We start from the raw sequence: 13,112 nt of genomic DNA on the forward strand, positions 1-13,112 counted from the left end.
AAGCTGCTCTCTGTACGGTACCCCAGGCAGGAAGCTGCTCTCTGTGCGGTACCCCAGGCAGGAAGCTGCTCTCTGTACGGTACCTCACACAGGAAGCAGCCCTCTGTGCGGTCCCCCCGCGCAGGAAGCGGCCCTCTGTGCGGTCCCCCCGCGCAGGAAGCGGCCCTCTGTGCGGGTCCCCCCGCGCAGGAAGCTGCCCCCTGTGCGGGTCCCCCCGCGCAGGAAGCTGCCCCCTGTGCGGGTCCCGCTTCATCGGTAGCTGACTTCAGCGCATGCATAGACTGCCTTGAAGACATTAGCAGAGACTTGGTCGTGGAAAGAGTGCATACGCAGAACGAATCCTGCAAACCAATCACATTTGGAATTGTCCTATTGCAAACAGAGCTAAACCTTCTCGAAAATACCATTCCTTAATTCCTCAGTGATGTTGTCAGCAAATTGCGCCGCCGGAAACTGCTTTATCCCCGACCTCCCTGTAGTTCAGTAGATCACAATCAATGGTGACCTTGCCTGCAGTGCTCCTGTGCCAATAAAGAGTTAAAAAGTTAAATTCTTCTTTCTGACAGTGCAACCAACATCACGATAGGCTTCTGTCTCAAAGTATATGCTACTTGATTTAATATTGAGCTGATTTATCATGTTGGGACTGTTTATCTGCGAAACAGTCGGTAGCACTCAAGACTCTGTGTTAGAAGGTTACAGATTTACATTGTACTCTTGATGCCTTAAATGTACAGTCTGCTTTCGGGCAGAATGGAGGGAGTGTTGAACCTCGAGGCATGGTCTTTCAGTCGTGATTTCAAAAAGAAACCTTACCTGCACTCCCCAGGCGCATACAAAAGATTCACTGGTACAATTTGAAGAACAGGATCCTCCCAATATTTATTCTCTTGACCCATGATGTGAAATAGATTAGATTAGATTTCCTACAGTGTGGAAACAGGCCGTTCGACCCAACAACTCCGTACCGACCCTCCGAAGAGTAACCCACCCAGATCCATTTCCCTCTGACTAATGCACCGATTTGGTCATGATTCTGCTAGCTTTCTGTGGGAGTTTGTTGTGTGTAAATTCGTTGTAACACAGAAAACATGACAACAGTGGCAGCAGTTTGCAAGTGTTCATCACTATAGCTCACTTTTAAGTTGCAGATGGTGCCACGTAAATGTACCTAGTGATCCAGCTGAAGAGCTCCGAGTGGAACTTGGCACACAAATTTTATTGCTGTTGCCCGTCCTGCAATTTTCGATGTGAAATATTTTTCTGACTGGCTGTGAGCCCAGTATGGGATATATATTGTAAATATTAAGAATGTTACAATTGTATTGAGACACCGAGCAGTCGAGCAAGCTGTGTGGAAACAAGTTGAACTTTGGGCTTTGTGTAATTTGCAAATCGACGTCCGACAAATTTTATGAATCAAGTATATCTTTGGGAAAAAGATAGTGCTGTTGGCTAAGCATCTTTTAAAGCCACCAGCATGTTCTCAGTGAAGTATTTGTTGAAGGTCCCGTTATTTCTAGTGAATAATTGGTCCAGTTTTGGCAAGTTTTGTTTTCTTGTTCCAGGTTCAGTGTGGGAATGGCCTTTGGCGTGATCTCCATGTTCATCTCAATATTGCTGCTCGCCAAAACGCTCTCTCAGACCTTGGCACTGATGGCAGCAGAAAGCCCTACGCCTGAGAATGAGCGCATTCTACAAGTAGTGGTAGGTGACCCGAAATGCGGAGGAGAATGGAGACACCGTCCACCGTAGCTGAGAAGCGTGGGGACTCTGAGGGGTTGTGATCGGGCCAATAATGGCAGATCACAGAATCGTAGAGTCCCTACAGTGGGTAAACAGACCTTTTGAGTTCACACCGCCCCTCGAAAGAGCATCCCACCCAGGTCCACCACTCCCCAAACCACCACCACCCAATGCCTGCCATTTTCTAATGGCTAATCCCGCTCAGTGACAGGGACCTGGGTTCCATTCTCTCCTTGGGCATCTATCTGTGTGTGGTTTGCACATTCTCCCCGTCTCTGTGTGTTTCCTCTGGGTGCTCCGGTTCCCTCCAGTGGTCCAGTGCAGGGTAGTTGGATTGGCCATGCTAAATTGCCGATTGTGTCCAGGGATGTGCAGGTGAGGTGGATTAGCCATGGGAAATGCAGGGTTGCAGGGATAAGGTAGGGGGTTGGATCTGGGTTGGATGCTTTTCAGAGGATCAGTGTGGACTCAATGAGCTGAGTGGCCTGCTTCCACACTGTTCTGTGGAGGAGTGGGGTTTGGTTGAGTGGGCAGGGGTGCTGGTTCTGTGGGATGAGGGTGTTGGGGGGTGTGGGAGTTGGTGGGGATGGTCAGCAGTTTAGTAGATACAGGGTCAAGAGAGCAGGAGGTCTGTCAAATGAACAAGATCCGCTCAGGCAGCATGAGGAGACCGGAGAGAAACGTATTAGTTAAGGGCTAGGGCCAGGGGGTAGTTTTAGAGGCAGTTTGACTGGAAGGATGTAGCAGAGGCAGCTATTAGTGAGGGCGTTAGATCTGACCTGTTAACGGATCAAGAATTTTCAACTTCCTTGCCCTTAAGACTGTTTTGTTTGTCTGACATGAGAGTAATCTGCTGGTTAGGCTGGCTGTGTACAAGGTCCCAACTTACGTTCGTTGTACAGTCTCCATTGGTTGCAAACAATTCTGACTGCTCGTGTACACAGGCAATTCTACAGCACCTTATAGAATGTGACCTGAATGATGGCACTAACTATTAATTACATCCTGTTGTCTTCAATAGGTGCCCGGTGTGAACCTGCCAATCAGTCAGGTGGTCTATTTCTTTGCTGCCATTTTGATCAGTGGTGTCATCCATGAGATAGGTCATGGCGTGGCTGCAGTCAGGTATGTACTCATTTATTCTCACCCTTTGCTTCTGTGGGATCATAAAAAGTGTGGCATGGATTGCTCCGCTCTGGCCTGGACTTTAGACCGGGTTCTTTTGTGTTTCCTATTTCTTTTCTTGGAGAATAAAAGTGAACAGGGTGGAGGAGCTTGTCATCTGGTTAACAAACCTGACGAGACGTCTTCCAGTGACTGTAACCATCTTTATTGCAGGCCACTCGACTTGTGGAGGGGCTTGGTTTTCTGAGTTCCCAGGCTCTGTACACGGACAGCGTGCTGCTAGGAGGTACCCCCCCCCATCCAGTAGATTTGGCACCAGAACTGAGAGCTGGAGTGTTTGTGACCAATTGCCCGCACTGACCAGGGCTGGATTTGAGTTCTGTCCCTTTTGGCCCAGAGCCAAATAGGACCGCTGAAGCAAGACCTGGTTTCCCCATGAATGTAGGATCAAGGGAGAATGACTGAAGAATCCTGGAAGCAAGCCATTTGGCCCATCGGGTCCACACCAACCCTCTGAAGAGCATCCCACCCAGACCCAGCCCCTATCCCATTCCTGTAACCCTGCATTTCCCTTGACTAATCCACCGAGCCTGCACATCACTGGATACTATGGGACAATTTGGCATGGCCAATCCAACTAACCTGCACATCTTTGGATTGTGGGAGGAAACCCGTGCAGGCACGGGGAGAATGCGCAAACTCTACACAGACAGTCGCCTGAAGGTTGAATCAAACGCAGGTCCCTGGTGTGGTGAGGCAGCAGTGCCACCCCATTAGCCTCAAGTTCTGGATTATCAATGCAGCGACATCATCATTTTATCGCCACCTCCCTCAGTATTTCAAAATCTCTGACATCAGAAGTCTAGTCCTTTCTGTCCATTCCCTTTCCCCTCCATGTTCACTTGGGATGGAGTTGACACAGCATTGTTCAGCGAGCTTAACTCAGTTTGCTAGTGTGTGTTGTTAAAGTAAAAGGCTGAATGTAACTCTCGCTGTGGGCAGGGTTGTTGTGTGGTATGCTATGACAGTGTCACTAAGCTCATTGTCTGCTCTTCCCTCTGCAGGAGCTTCCCTCCCAGTGCTGTGGGCAGGGATTCTGTGTGCACACTTGGTCAGAAGCCGCCTTTCCCATACTGCCCTTGTCTTGCAATGTGCTTCCAAACCCGCGTTCATGCTGTTGTGAAGACCCATGTTACCAACCCACTACCTTGTTTGATTTCATCCTGTTTCTGCTGCTGAAACATTCATTCACATCTCCTTTCCCCCTCAACTCACCTATTCCAAATCAACCCTGGCTTGCCCTTAGGGCTGGCACGGTGACGGCTAAGTGGTTAGCACTGCAGCCACGCAGCACCAGGGATTCTGGTTCGATTCTACCCTCGGGTGACTGTGTGGCGGTACATGTTCTCCCCCTGTCTGTGTAGGTTTCCCCTTGGTGCTCAATTTCCACCTGCAGTCCAGAGATGTGCAGGTTTGGTGGATTGGCCATGCTAAATCGCCCACAGTGTCCAGGGATATGCAGGCTAGATGGATTAGCCATGGCAAATGTAGAGTTGTAGGGATAAGGTAGGAGAATAGGTCTGGATGGGATGCTCTTTGGAGGGATGATGTGGACTCAGTGTATCAAATGGCCTGCTTCCACACTGTAGGGATTCTATGATTTTATGATTCTCTCTTACATTCAGCCTCCACCACCTCAAAGCCATCCAACTCACTGACAGGCATCTGTTAACATAAACTTTTGATTTTAAAATTGTCATTCCGGTTTTGAAATCCATCTATGACCTCACTCCTCCTATCTCTGTAATCTCCTCCAACCTCTCCACCCTCTGAAATATCTGCCCTCTAACTCTGGGCTCTTACACATTTGCTGCCCCATCTTTGAGTCCGCCTTCAGCTGCCCTAGCTTCTAATTGTGGAACTGCCCTGCATAAACCTCTCCGTCTCTTCCTCAGTTGTATCCTTTAAGACGATCACTTTACAACCGACCCCTTTTACCAAGCTTTTGGAGTCTGATAAAACATTGCCTTAGTTGACTAGATGTTTAATTTTGGTTTAAAAGCTCAGGCTATTTTTAGAAGCAGTGGTGCTGTAGAAGTTGCTTTGTGGTTGAATTGCTTTAGATGGAGCTGCTGCGTTAGGTTATGTCACATAACAGTAGGAGCTATATCTCAGCACCACCTACAGATGCAATACTGGTGGGTTATGCAGTGTAAGTTTTAAAGTTTGGGAGTTACAGATTACCCAAAGTAGCCAGTCAAGAACGCAAGTCATTTTACAGTGTTTGATAATTGTAAGAAGTAATAGATGGTAAGTGTAAGCCAGTAAAAATAATAGGGTGGCACGGTGCCTTACAGCACCAGGGACCTGGGTTCGATTTCAGTCTCGGGCAACTGTCTGTGTGGAGTTTGCACGTTCTTCCCATGTCGTGTGGGTTTCCTCCCACAGTCCAGGGATGTGCAGGTTAGGTGGATTGGCTGTGCTAAATTGACCATAGTATCCAGGGATATGCTGGCTAGGAGAATTGGCCATGCGCAATGCAGGTTACAGGTATAGGGTAGGTAGGTAGGTTATTCTAAGTAAATATGAAGTGTAATCTGAATAGACTGGCAAGGCATACAAGCCCAGACGGGGGCGAGAGAGCTGTTTACTGATCCCCAGTGGGTGGGTGACACAGGGTGATATTTAATCTCTGTACCTTGTGGCAACAGCTTTCTGCTCACTTGCCTAAGTGTCAGCAAACTCTTCTCCAGTTCTCCCTCCATCTTTCCTGGTGTTGGAGGCAGTTTGCCAGACGAGGATTGACCCTCCCTCTTGACTGCCCCTTCCGACGTTGCGTTATGAGGCCAGTTGCTGAGTTTGTGTCAATCACCTGTTTGCCACATCTCAACAGGGCACGTACCCAAGATGTCAGTGACGTTCTTGTCTGTCGCTTGAGCTTGTGGTCATCCTTTAGTATTCCTCACGCTGGAAGCCATTTGTTAGTGAGTACTGGACATTTGTATAGATAAGATACAGTCTGCAGCTCTGTCAGCTTAGACACGTCACCATGGCAGCCTAAACCAGAAGGCTTTGGCATTTCAAGGGAGTCTTTGTTGCCCCAAAGAGGCAAACAAAATGGCTGCTGTGCCAGCTTTGCTTACTAATTCCAACAGCATTCTAAAATATTCTCTCAGCGCTTTTAAGAAACGAGTAGTGGACGAGTTTGGAGAGACAGCTGGGGGATATAATTAAATATAATGATTTGCTTTTTGAGAGTAGCGTACTGGTTCTGTTCTAGGTACTGTGGTATTATGATTACCTGAATGGTTGTAATGGGTTCATTTGATCATTTGAAAGGGTTGCAGACTTGACGAATCTCCTGAAGGGGAGGGGCTTTCTTTTTGGGGAGAAACAGGCAAGGTTCTGGTGGCATTGAGATGGTGTTGGACTCTTTGGGGTCCTGGGATCTTCTGCATAATCATGCTCAGTGAGTACGAGAGAAGCTGAATTGAAGGCAGTGAAAAAGGCATTCAAAACCCATCTTAGAAGTGCTGTCTCGCCTCAAGGTGCTAACATACAGAAAAGAAACTGACACCATGTACCCAGAGGTACACTGAGTTTAACCTGACGTCTGATACTGGGATAGTGTTTGAAGCACTGAAGAGCCTGTGTTAACTTTTCATATGTTGAACCTGTTTTTGATCTTATTCTATACCCCAGGAATTCAGCCATTCTTATTCCTATTTGTTTTATTTAAAAGTTTAAAGGTGCCACTTGTGATGAGCGAATTTCAATTGTGTTTCTCCCCTCTCCACTGTACAGGGAGCAAGTGAGATTTAATGGGTTTGGAGTGTTCATTTTTGTGGTCTATCCCGGGGCCTTTGTTGACCTCTACACGAATCATTTGCAGTTGATATCCCCGATCCAACAACTCCGAGTGTTCTGTGCAGGTAAATCTCACCGCGCCGTTGGGAAAGTTCAATTAATCTTCAAGGATGGCTTGATTTTCTCAGGTTTCACGTGTAAAATGGAGTCTGTTTCTTTCCAACTTTGACAGGTGTGTGGCACAACTTCATCCTGGCACTGATGGCTTTGCTGATCCTGTACTCATTGCCAATCTTCCTGTTCCCACTGTACTACACAGGGGTTGGGGCACTGGTCACCAACGTCGCAGAGGTAATCCTTACAGTTCTCTGAATCAACCTGGGAGGGATTTACACTCACCTTTGGGTGTCCACTAGTCTCATCACTACTGGACTCTCAGTATTGTCTGATATCTCCTGGAGAAAAGAATTTTATCTCCCATCACCTCAGGCAGGCGGCACAGTGGTCAGCACTGCTGCCTCACAGCGTCAGGGACCTGGGTTCAATTCCCGCCTTGGGTGACTGTCTGTGTGGAGTTTGCACATTCTCCCCGTGTCTGCGTGGGTTTCCTCCCACAGTCCAAAGATGTGCAGGTTAGGTGAATTGGCCATGCTAAATTGCCCGTAGTGTTAGGTGAGGGGGTAAATGTAGGGGAATGGGCCTGGGTGGGTTGCTCTTCAAAGGGTCGGTGTGGACTTGTTGGGCCGAAGGGCCTGTTTCCACACTGTAAGTAATCTAATCCAATCTAATCTATACTGATTTGTGAATGTGCAAGTAACTATAATGTTTCAGGATCTTTCCTTTAAAGCTTTAGAACTGTTTAAAAAGAGAGATGCGCTGTTGAAGTTGTTTATCCTGGGCTGTTTCGGACAGACTCCCACGAATGCCAAATCTCAAAGGGGTCACAAGTTTATACTGCTCGAGAAAGATGTGCTGATTGGTTGGCCGGTGGACTTGGGTAGAGGTGTTACCAAGGCAATATTTCTACAGAAAAGGGACTGAGTGTGAGGGCAGAAACATTGCAGGGATATTTATACCTGCATGCAGCCACAGAACAGGAAACCTGTAGGAAACAGGGTGAAAGTGATCCAAAAGTAGAAATTGCTGGAAAAAGCTCAGCAGCTCTGGCAACATCTGTGGAGAAAAATCAAGAGTTAATGTTTTGGGATGAGTCACCCTTCCTAAGAAAGTAAACCAGGCATTGCTAAGTGAATATGTTGAGACTACCTTATTAACGATGTTAGGGTGAAACAACCTTGAGTAAGTGAGTCAGCATTAAGCAAGAAATTAAATGAACTTGAAACAAAGACTGGCTTGACTGATTCAAGGGTTATCCTATGATTGCGGGTCATGAATCTCTATTCTATAAAGATTAGAAGAGTGAAGGTGATTGGAGTGAAACATGGAAAATTCTTAAAGACACCAAAATGGTAGGCACAGAGGTTGGTTCCCTTGGCTGGAGAATCTAAAGCTGGGAGAATATTCTTAGGATAAGAGCTCATCAATTTTCACTTCATTTGGGAGAAACTTGGAAAGTTGTGAATCTTTGGAAATCTCTACCCCAGAGATTTGTGGATTATTGATTGATAGGTATATTCAAGACTGCAGCTGCTGACCAGAAAAGCATCTGGAATGTTATGCCTGTGCACTCACTCTTCTGTGTGGCTAACTCCATATGCATGACTATTCCTGATGTGGCATGGAGCGTGTTCAGTGTTAAAGCATCGCTGATTCCAAATCCTTGCTGTGGGTCCCACTGATTGAGAAACTTTGAGATGGAGACTCAAGTCCTCCCTGGGCTAGATCTAGTCGGTTAAGGCTTTGTGTATATGCCCGAAACGTCGATTCTCCTGTTCCCTGGATGCTGCCTGACCTGCTGCGCTTTTCCAGCAACACATTTTCAGCTTTGTGTATATAGCCTGAATAACTCAATTGGTTCATGGGTGGCACGGTGGCTCAGTGGTTAGCACTGCTGCCTCACAGCGCCTGGGACCGAGATTTGATTCCAGCCTCAGGCGAATGTCTCTGTGCAGTTTGCACATACTCCCCGTGTCTGCGTGGGTTTCCTCTGGGTGCTCCGGTTTCCTCCTACAGTCCAAAAATGTGCAGGTCAGGTGAACTGGCCCTGCTAAATTGCCCGTAGTGCTAGGTGGATTAGTCGGAGGGAAATGGGTTTGGGTGGGTTACTCTTCGGAGAAAAGCATCTGGAATGTTATGCCTGTGCACTCACTCTTCTGTGTGGCTAACTCCATATGCATGACTATTCCTGATGTGGCATGGAGCGTGTTCAGTGTTAAAGCATCGCTGATTCCAAATCCTTGCTGTGGGTCCCACTGATTGAGAAACTTTGAGATGGAGACTCAAGTCCTCCCTGGGCTAGATCTAGTCGGTTAAGGTTTTGTGTATATGCCCGAAACGTCGATTCTCCTGTTCCCTGGATGCTGCCTGACCTGCTGCGCTTTTCCAGCAACACATTTTCAGCTTTGTGTATATAGACTGAATAACTCAATTGGTTCATGGGTGGCACGGTGGCTCAGTGGTTAGCACTGCTGCCTCACAGCGCCTGGGACCGAGGTTTGATTCCAGCCTCAGGCGAATGTCTCTGTGCAGTTTGCACATACTCCCTGTGTCTGCGTGGGTTTCCTCTGGGTGCTCTGGTTTCCTCCTACAGTCTAAAAATGTGCAGGTCAGGTGAACTGGCCCTGCTAAATTGCCCGTAGTGCTAGGTGGATTAGTCGGAGGGAAATGGGTTTGGGTGGGTTACTCTTCGGAGGGTCGGTGTGGACTGGTTGGGTTGAAGGGCCTGTTTCCACACTGTAGGGAATCTAATCTAATCTAATAACGCGACTTAAAATCCCAGAGTCCCACATTGGGTAATGATTTATTTCTTAAATATTTTCACAATTTTTTTTTAAACCAGAAGTGGCCATTAGCTAAATATTACAGTCAATTCTCCACCTTGGAAATTGTGAATCTCAATTTATTGACATTTCCTGATTATTTCTTTTCATCGGTTACTGAATTGTCAGGGGCCTGTTTTGCATGTACTAAAAGAAAGGCAGGCTAACAGCAATAACTTAAATTTGTCAAGGATTACACAGGCCTCAAAGTGGGCCACAAGAACTTTATTGTTAACCTCAGTCAAGTCAAAGTGTTTCTTGTTGGCAGCTGATAGAGAGTTTAGGGAGAAAGTGCTCCAAGGGCATTGCAACATACGTAAACACAGTCGAGAGATCAATAGATACGTGGCCAGTGCTTTGCAGAGTTCTCCTCCTTCACCCCACCCCAATTTATGGCCTAATTGTGAGATTTGAACAGCAAGTGGCAGTAGCGGGCTGTGAGAGCAGGGGCTTGTGTAAACCGCAGGGCCTTGAAATATAAAGAGCACCAATCTTTGCATTGGGGGATTTTTCTGGAAGAAGAATTGTGCTTCAAAGATCAGCCAGTAAATTAATTGATTCCAGATTCACCAACTGAATTTAAATCCTCACCGGCAGCTGCACCACGTTGCCAGACCCCGTTAGCCTGGGCCTCTGGGTTGCTCGTCCAGTGCTGCCGTCACTGCTCTGCTTGTAGCTGTTAGTGTTCAGTCGCAGTGCATGGCAGCCAGAGTTGCCTCACCGCCTGCCAGCTTGAAGTTTCAGCCTGTGTCCACATTTTGGGAATCCCTGTATTAAGGGAGTCAGCAGGATGTATGGCTTGGTTAAGAAAGTGGAATGAAAGTGCGAGTTCAGCTGTGACCTAGTGGAATAGTAGAACAAGCCCTGAGGGGCCTGATCCTGTTCCTTGTGTGAACCTGAGCCTCAACAGCATTTTCAAAGATCTCCATGACCATTCTGTGTCTGTGTGGAGTTTACACGTGCTCCCTGTGCCTGTGTGGAGTTTACACGTGCTCCCTGTGTCTGTGTGGAGTTTACACGTGCTCCCTGTGTCTGTGTGGGGTTTACACGTGCTCCCTGTGCCTGTGTGGAGTTTACACGTGCTGTGTCTGTGTGGAGTTTACACGTGCTCCCTGTGTCTGTGTGGGGTTTACACGTGATCCCTGTGTCTGTGTGGAGTTTACACGTGCTCCCTGTGCCTGTGTGGGGTTTACACGTGCTCCCTGTGTCTGTGTGGAGTTTACACGTGATCCCTGTGTCTGTGTGGAGTTTACACGTGCTCCCTGTGTCTGTGTGGGCTTCCTCCCAGGTGCTCCCATTTCCTCCCACAGTAAAGATGCCAAGTTAGGTGGATTGGCCATGCTGAATTGCCCATTGTGTCCACAGATGTACAGGCAAGGTGGAAAATGCAGAGTTACAGGGTTAGGGTAAGGAGAAGGTTTGGGTTGGATCTTTTCTGAGGATCAGTGTGGACTTGTTGGGCCTAATAGCCTGATTCCTCACTATAGGGATTCTATGGTTTGATTTATCTGAAGGGTATGCTGTCTGCTGTCACCCTTGACTCTACTTTTATGATTGTACCTTCTTGCTCCACAAGAGAAAATAGTTTCTCTTTATCTACCAGATGAAATCCACTGTTCACATAAAACACCTTGATCAGATTAGCCCTTAATCTTCCATTCACAAAGGAACCTGGTCATTACCACCAATCCTGGGATGTGTTGGACCAGATAAGGTCCAGAGCTGCATGTAACTGTAATCTTGTGTCATATTTCAGTCCCTGGTATGTAAATGGGGCATTCAGCAGTTGAACGTCTATGGTTCATATAAGGCAGAGTGACAGTACGTTCACTGGCTTTCACCTTCTGTGTCTCAGAATTCCCCAGCCAGTGGACCCCGAGGACTGTCGGTCGGTGACCTTGTAAAATATGTGGAAAACTGCTCTGTTTACAGTGTGGAGGATTGGCACCAGTGCATTGAAGACATCTCTGTGAAACCGCAGACTGGATACTGCATCAGTGAGGGAACCATGCAGCAGCTGAGCTCTGTGGGCCGAGGTACTGATCAGAGATTGTTCAGTTTTACAATAAAAATGCCGCAGATCTTCACGTCTAGCACAATTTGTGAAACAAAGAGCAGCGAAGCTCTGAGGTAGAGCAACAGAGCAGGGGCGACCAATGAATTTATGGCAGTGTTGAAAATGTGGTGCTGGAGAAACACAGCAGCATCCGAGGAGCAGGAGATTCGAGGTTTCGGGCATAAGCCCTCCTTCAGATTTCCTGCTCCTCGGATGTGGCCTGGCCTGCTGTGTTTTTCCAGCACCACGTTTTTCAACTCTGGTACTCCAGCATCTGCAGTCCTCACTTTCTCCTAATTTATGACAGTGCAAGGCAAAAGCTGGTGGTGACAGGACAAAGCGGAAACAAAAGCTGGGTTCCAGAAAAGGAAGGTTATCATATTTAGCCAAGGGAAGTCTCCTGTTACCTGGGAAAAAGGAAGGGAGTCTCAGGGATGTGGTCATAAGCACTGAATTTAAGCGCTTCAAATGTTAGCTATTGCTTCCCTTTTCTCTCAGAATTGAGGTATTGGAAGGGGTCGTTGGAAGTGGGCCGGTGGTGGGGGAGAAAGAGGGTGTTGACCTGTTGCCACTGGGCTGTGGCTGCCTTCTTGGGATGAAGCAACATCCTCTACCTTGTCAGATCTTCCAGGTTTCCCTGTGCCCTTTGTTATTGCGTTCCATTTTTAATTGTTTTGTGGGACGTGGTTGTTGCTAACAGGGCCTGCATTTGTCACCCATCCCCGACTGCCCTTGAACTGAATGCCCTGCTTGGCCATTTCAGCGGCCAGTTAGAAATGAACCACATTGCTGCAGGTCTGGAGTCACATGTAGACCAGACCACATGAGGACGGCAGATATCCTTCCCTAAAAGACGTTACTAATGGGTTTTTAACAATAATCAATTATTGACTAACTTTATATTTGTAGCTGCACTTAAATTCCACCAGCTGCTATGATGGGATTTGAACCTTTGTCCTCAAAGCAATAGCCTGAGTTTCTGAATACAATTCCAAACATATATCACTGTCCCATACACCATTGTATCCACACAGACCTGTCCCATACACACCATTGTATCCACACAGACCTGTCCCATGTACACCATTGTAGCCACACAGACCTGTCCCGTATACACCATTGTATCCACACAGATCTGTCCCATATACACCATTGTAGCCACACAGATCTGTCCCATATACACCATTGTAGCCACACAGACCTGTCCCATACACAACATTGTATCCACACAGACCTGTCCCATATACACTATTGTATCCACATAGACCTGTCCCATACACACCATTGTATCCACATTGACCTGTCCCATATACACCATTGTATCCACACACACCTGTCCCATATACACCATTGTATCCACACAGATCTGTCCCATATACACCATTGTATCTACATTGACCTGTCCCATATACACCATTGTATCCACACAGACCTGTCCC

The 13,112-nt window shown here is 47.3% G+C and overlaps 1 protein-coding gene across 1 annotated transcript in view; it reads left to right on the forward strand.

The window, feature by feature from the left end:
- mbtps2 (membrane-bound transcription factor peptidase, site 2) overlaps positions 1 to 13,112 on the forward strand; it is a 35,542-nt gene that overhangs the window by 10,555 nt on the left and 11,875 nt on the right. The window contains exons 4-8 of the mRNA XM_043701500.1: positions 1,569 to 1,707; positions 2,768 to 2,871; positions 6,676 to 6,803; positions 6,911 to 7,029; positions 11,473 to 11,653. Of these exons, the coding sequence (XP_043557435.1) occupies positions 1,569 to 1,707; positions 2,768 to 2,871; positions 6,676 to 6,803; positions 6,911 to 7,029; positions 11,473 to 11,653 (671 nt within the window). The remainder of the gene's footprint in view (positions 1 to 1,568; positions 1,708 to 2,767; positions 2,872 to 6,675; positions 6,804 to 6,910; positions 7,030 to 11,472; positions 11,654 to 13,112) is intronic.

The sequence above is a fragment of the Chiloscyllium plagiosum genome, chromosome 12 (assembly GCF_004010195.1).
Source record: "Chiloscyllium plagiosum isolate BGI_BamShark_2017 chromosome 12, ASM401019v2, whole genome shotgun sequence".
NCBI lineage: Eukaryota > Metazoa > Chordata > Chondrichthyes > Orectolobiformes > Hemiscylliidae > Chiloscyllium > Chiloscyllium plagiosum.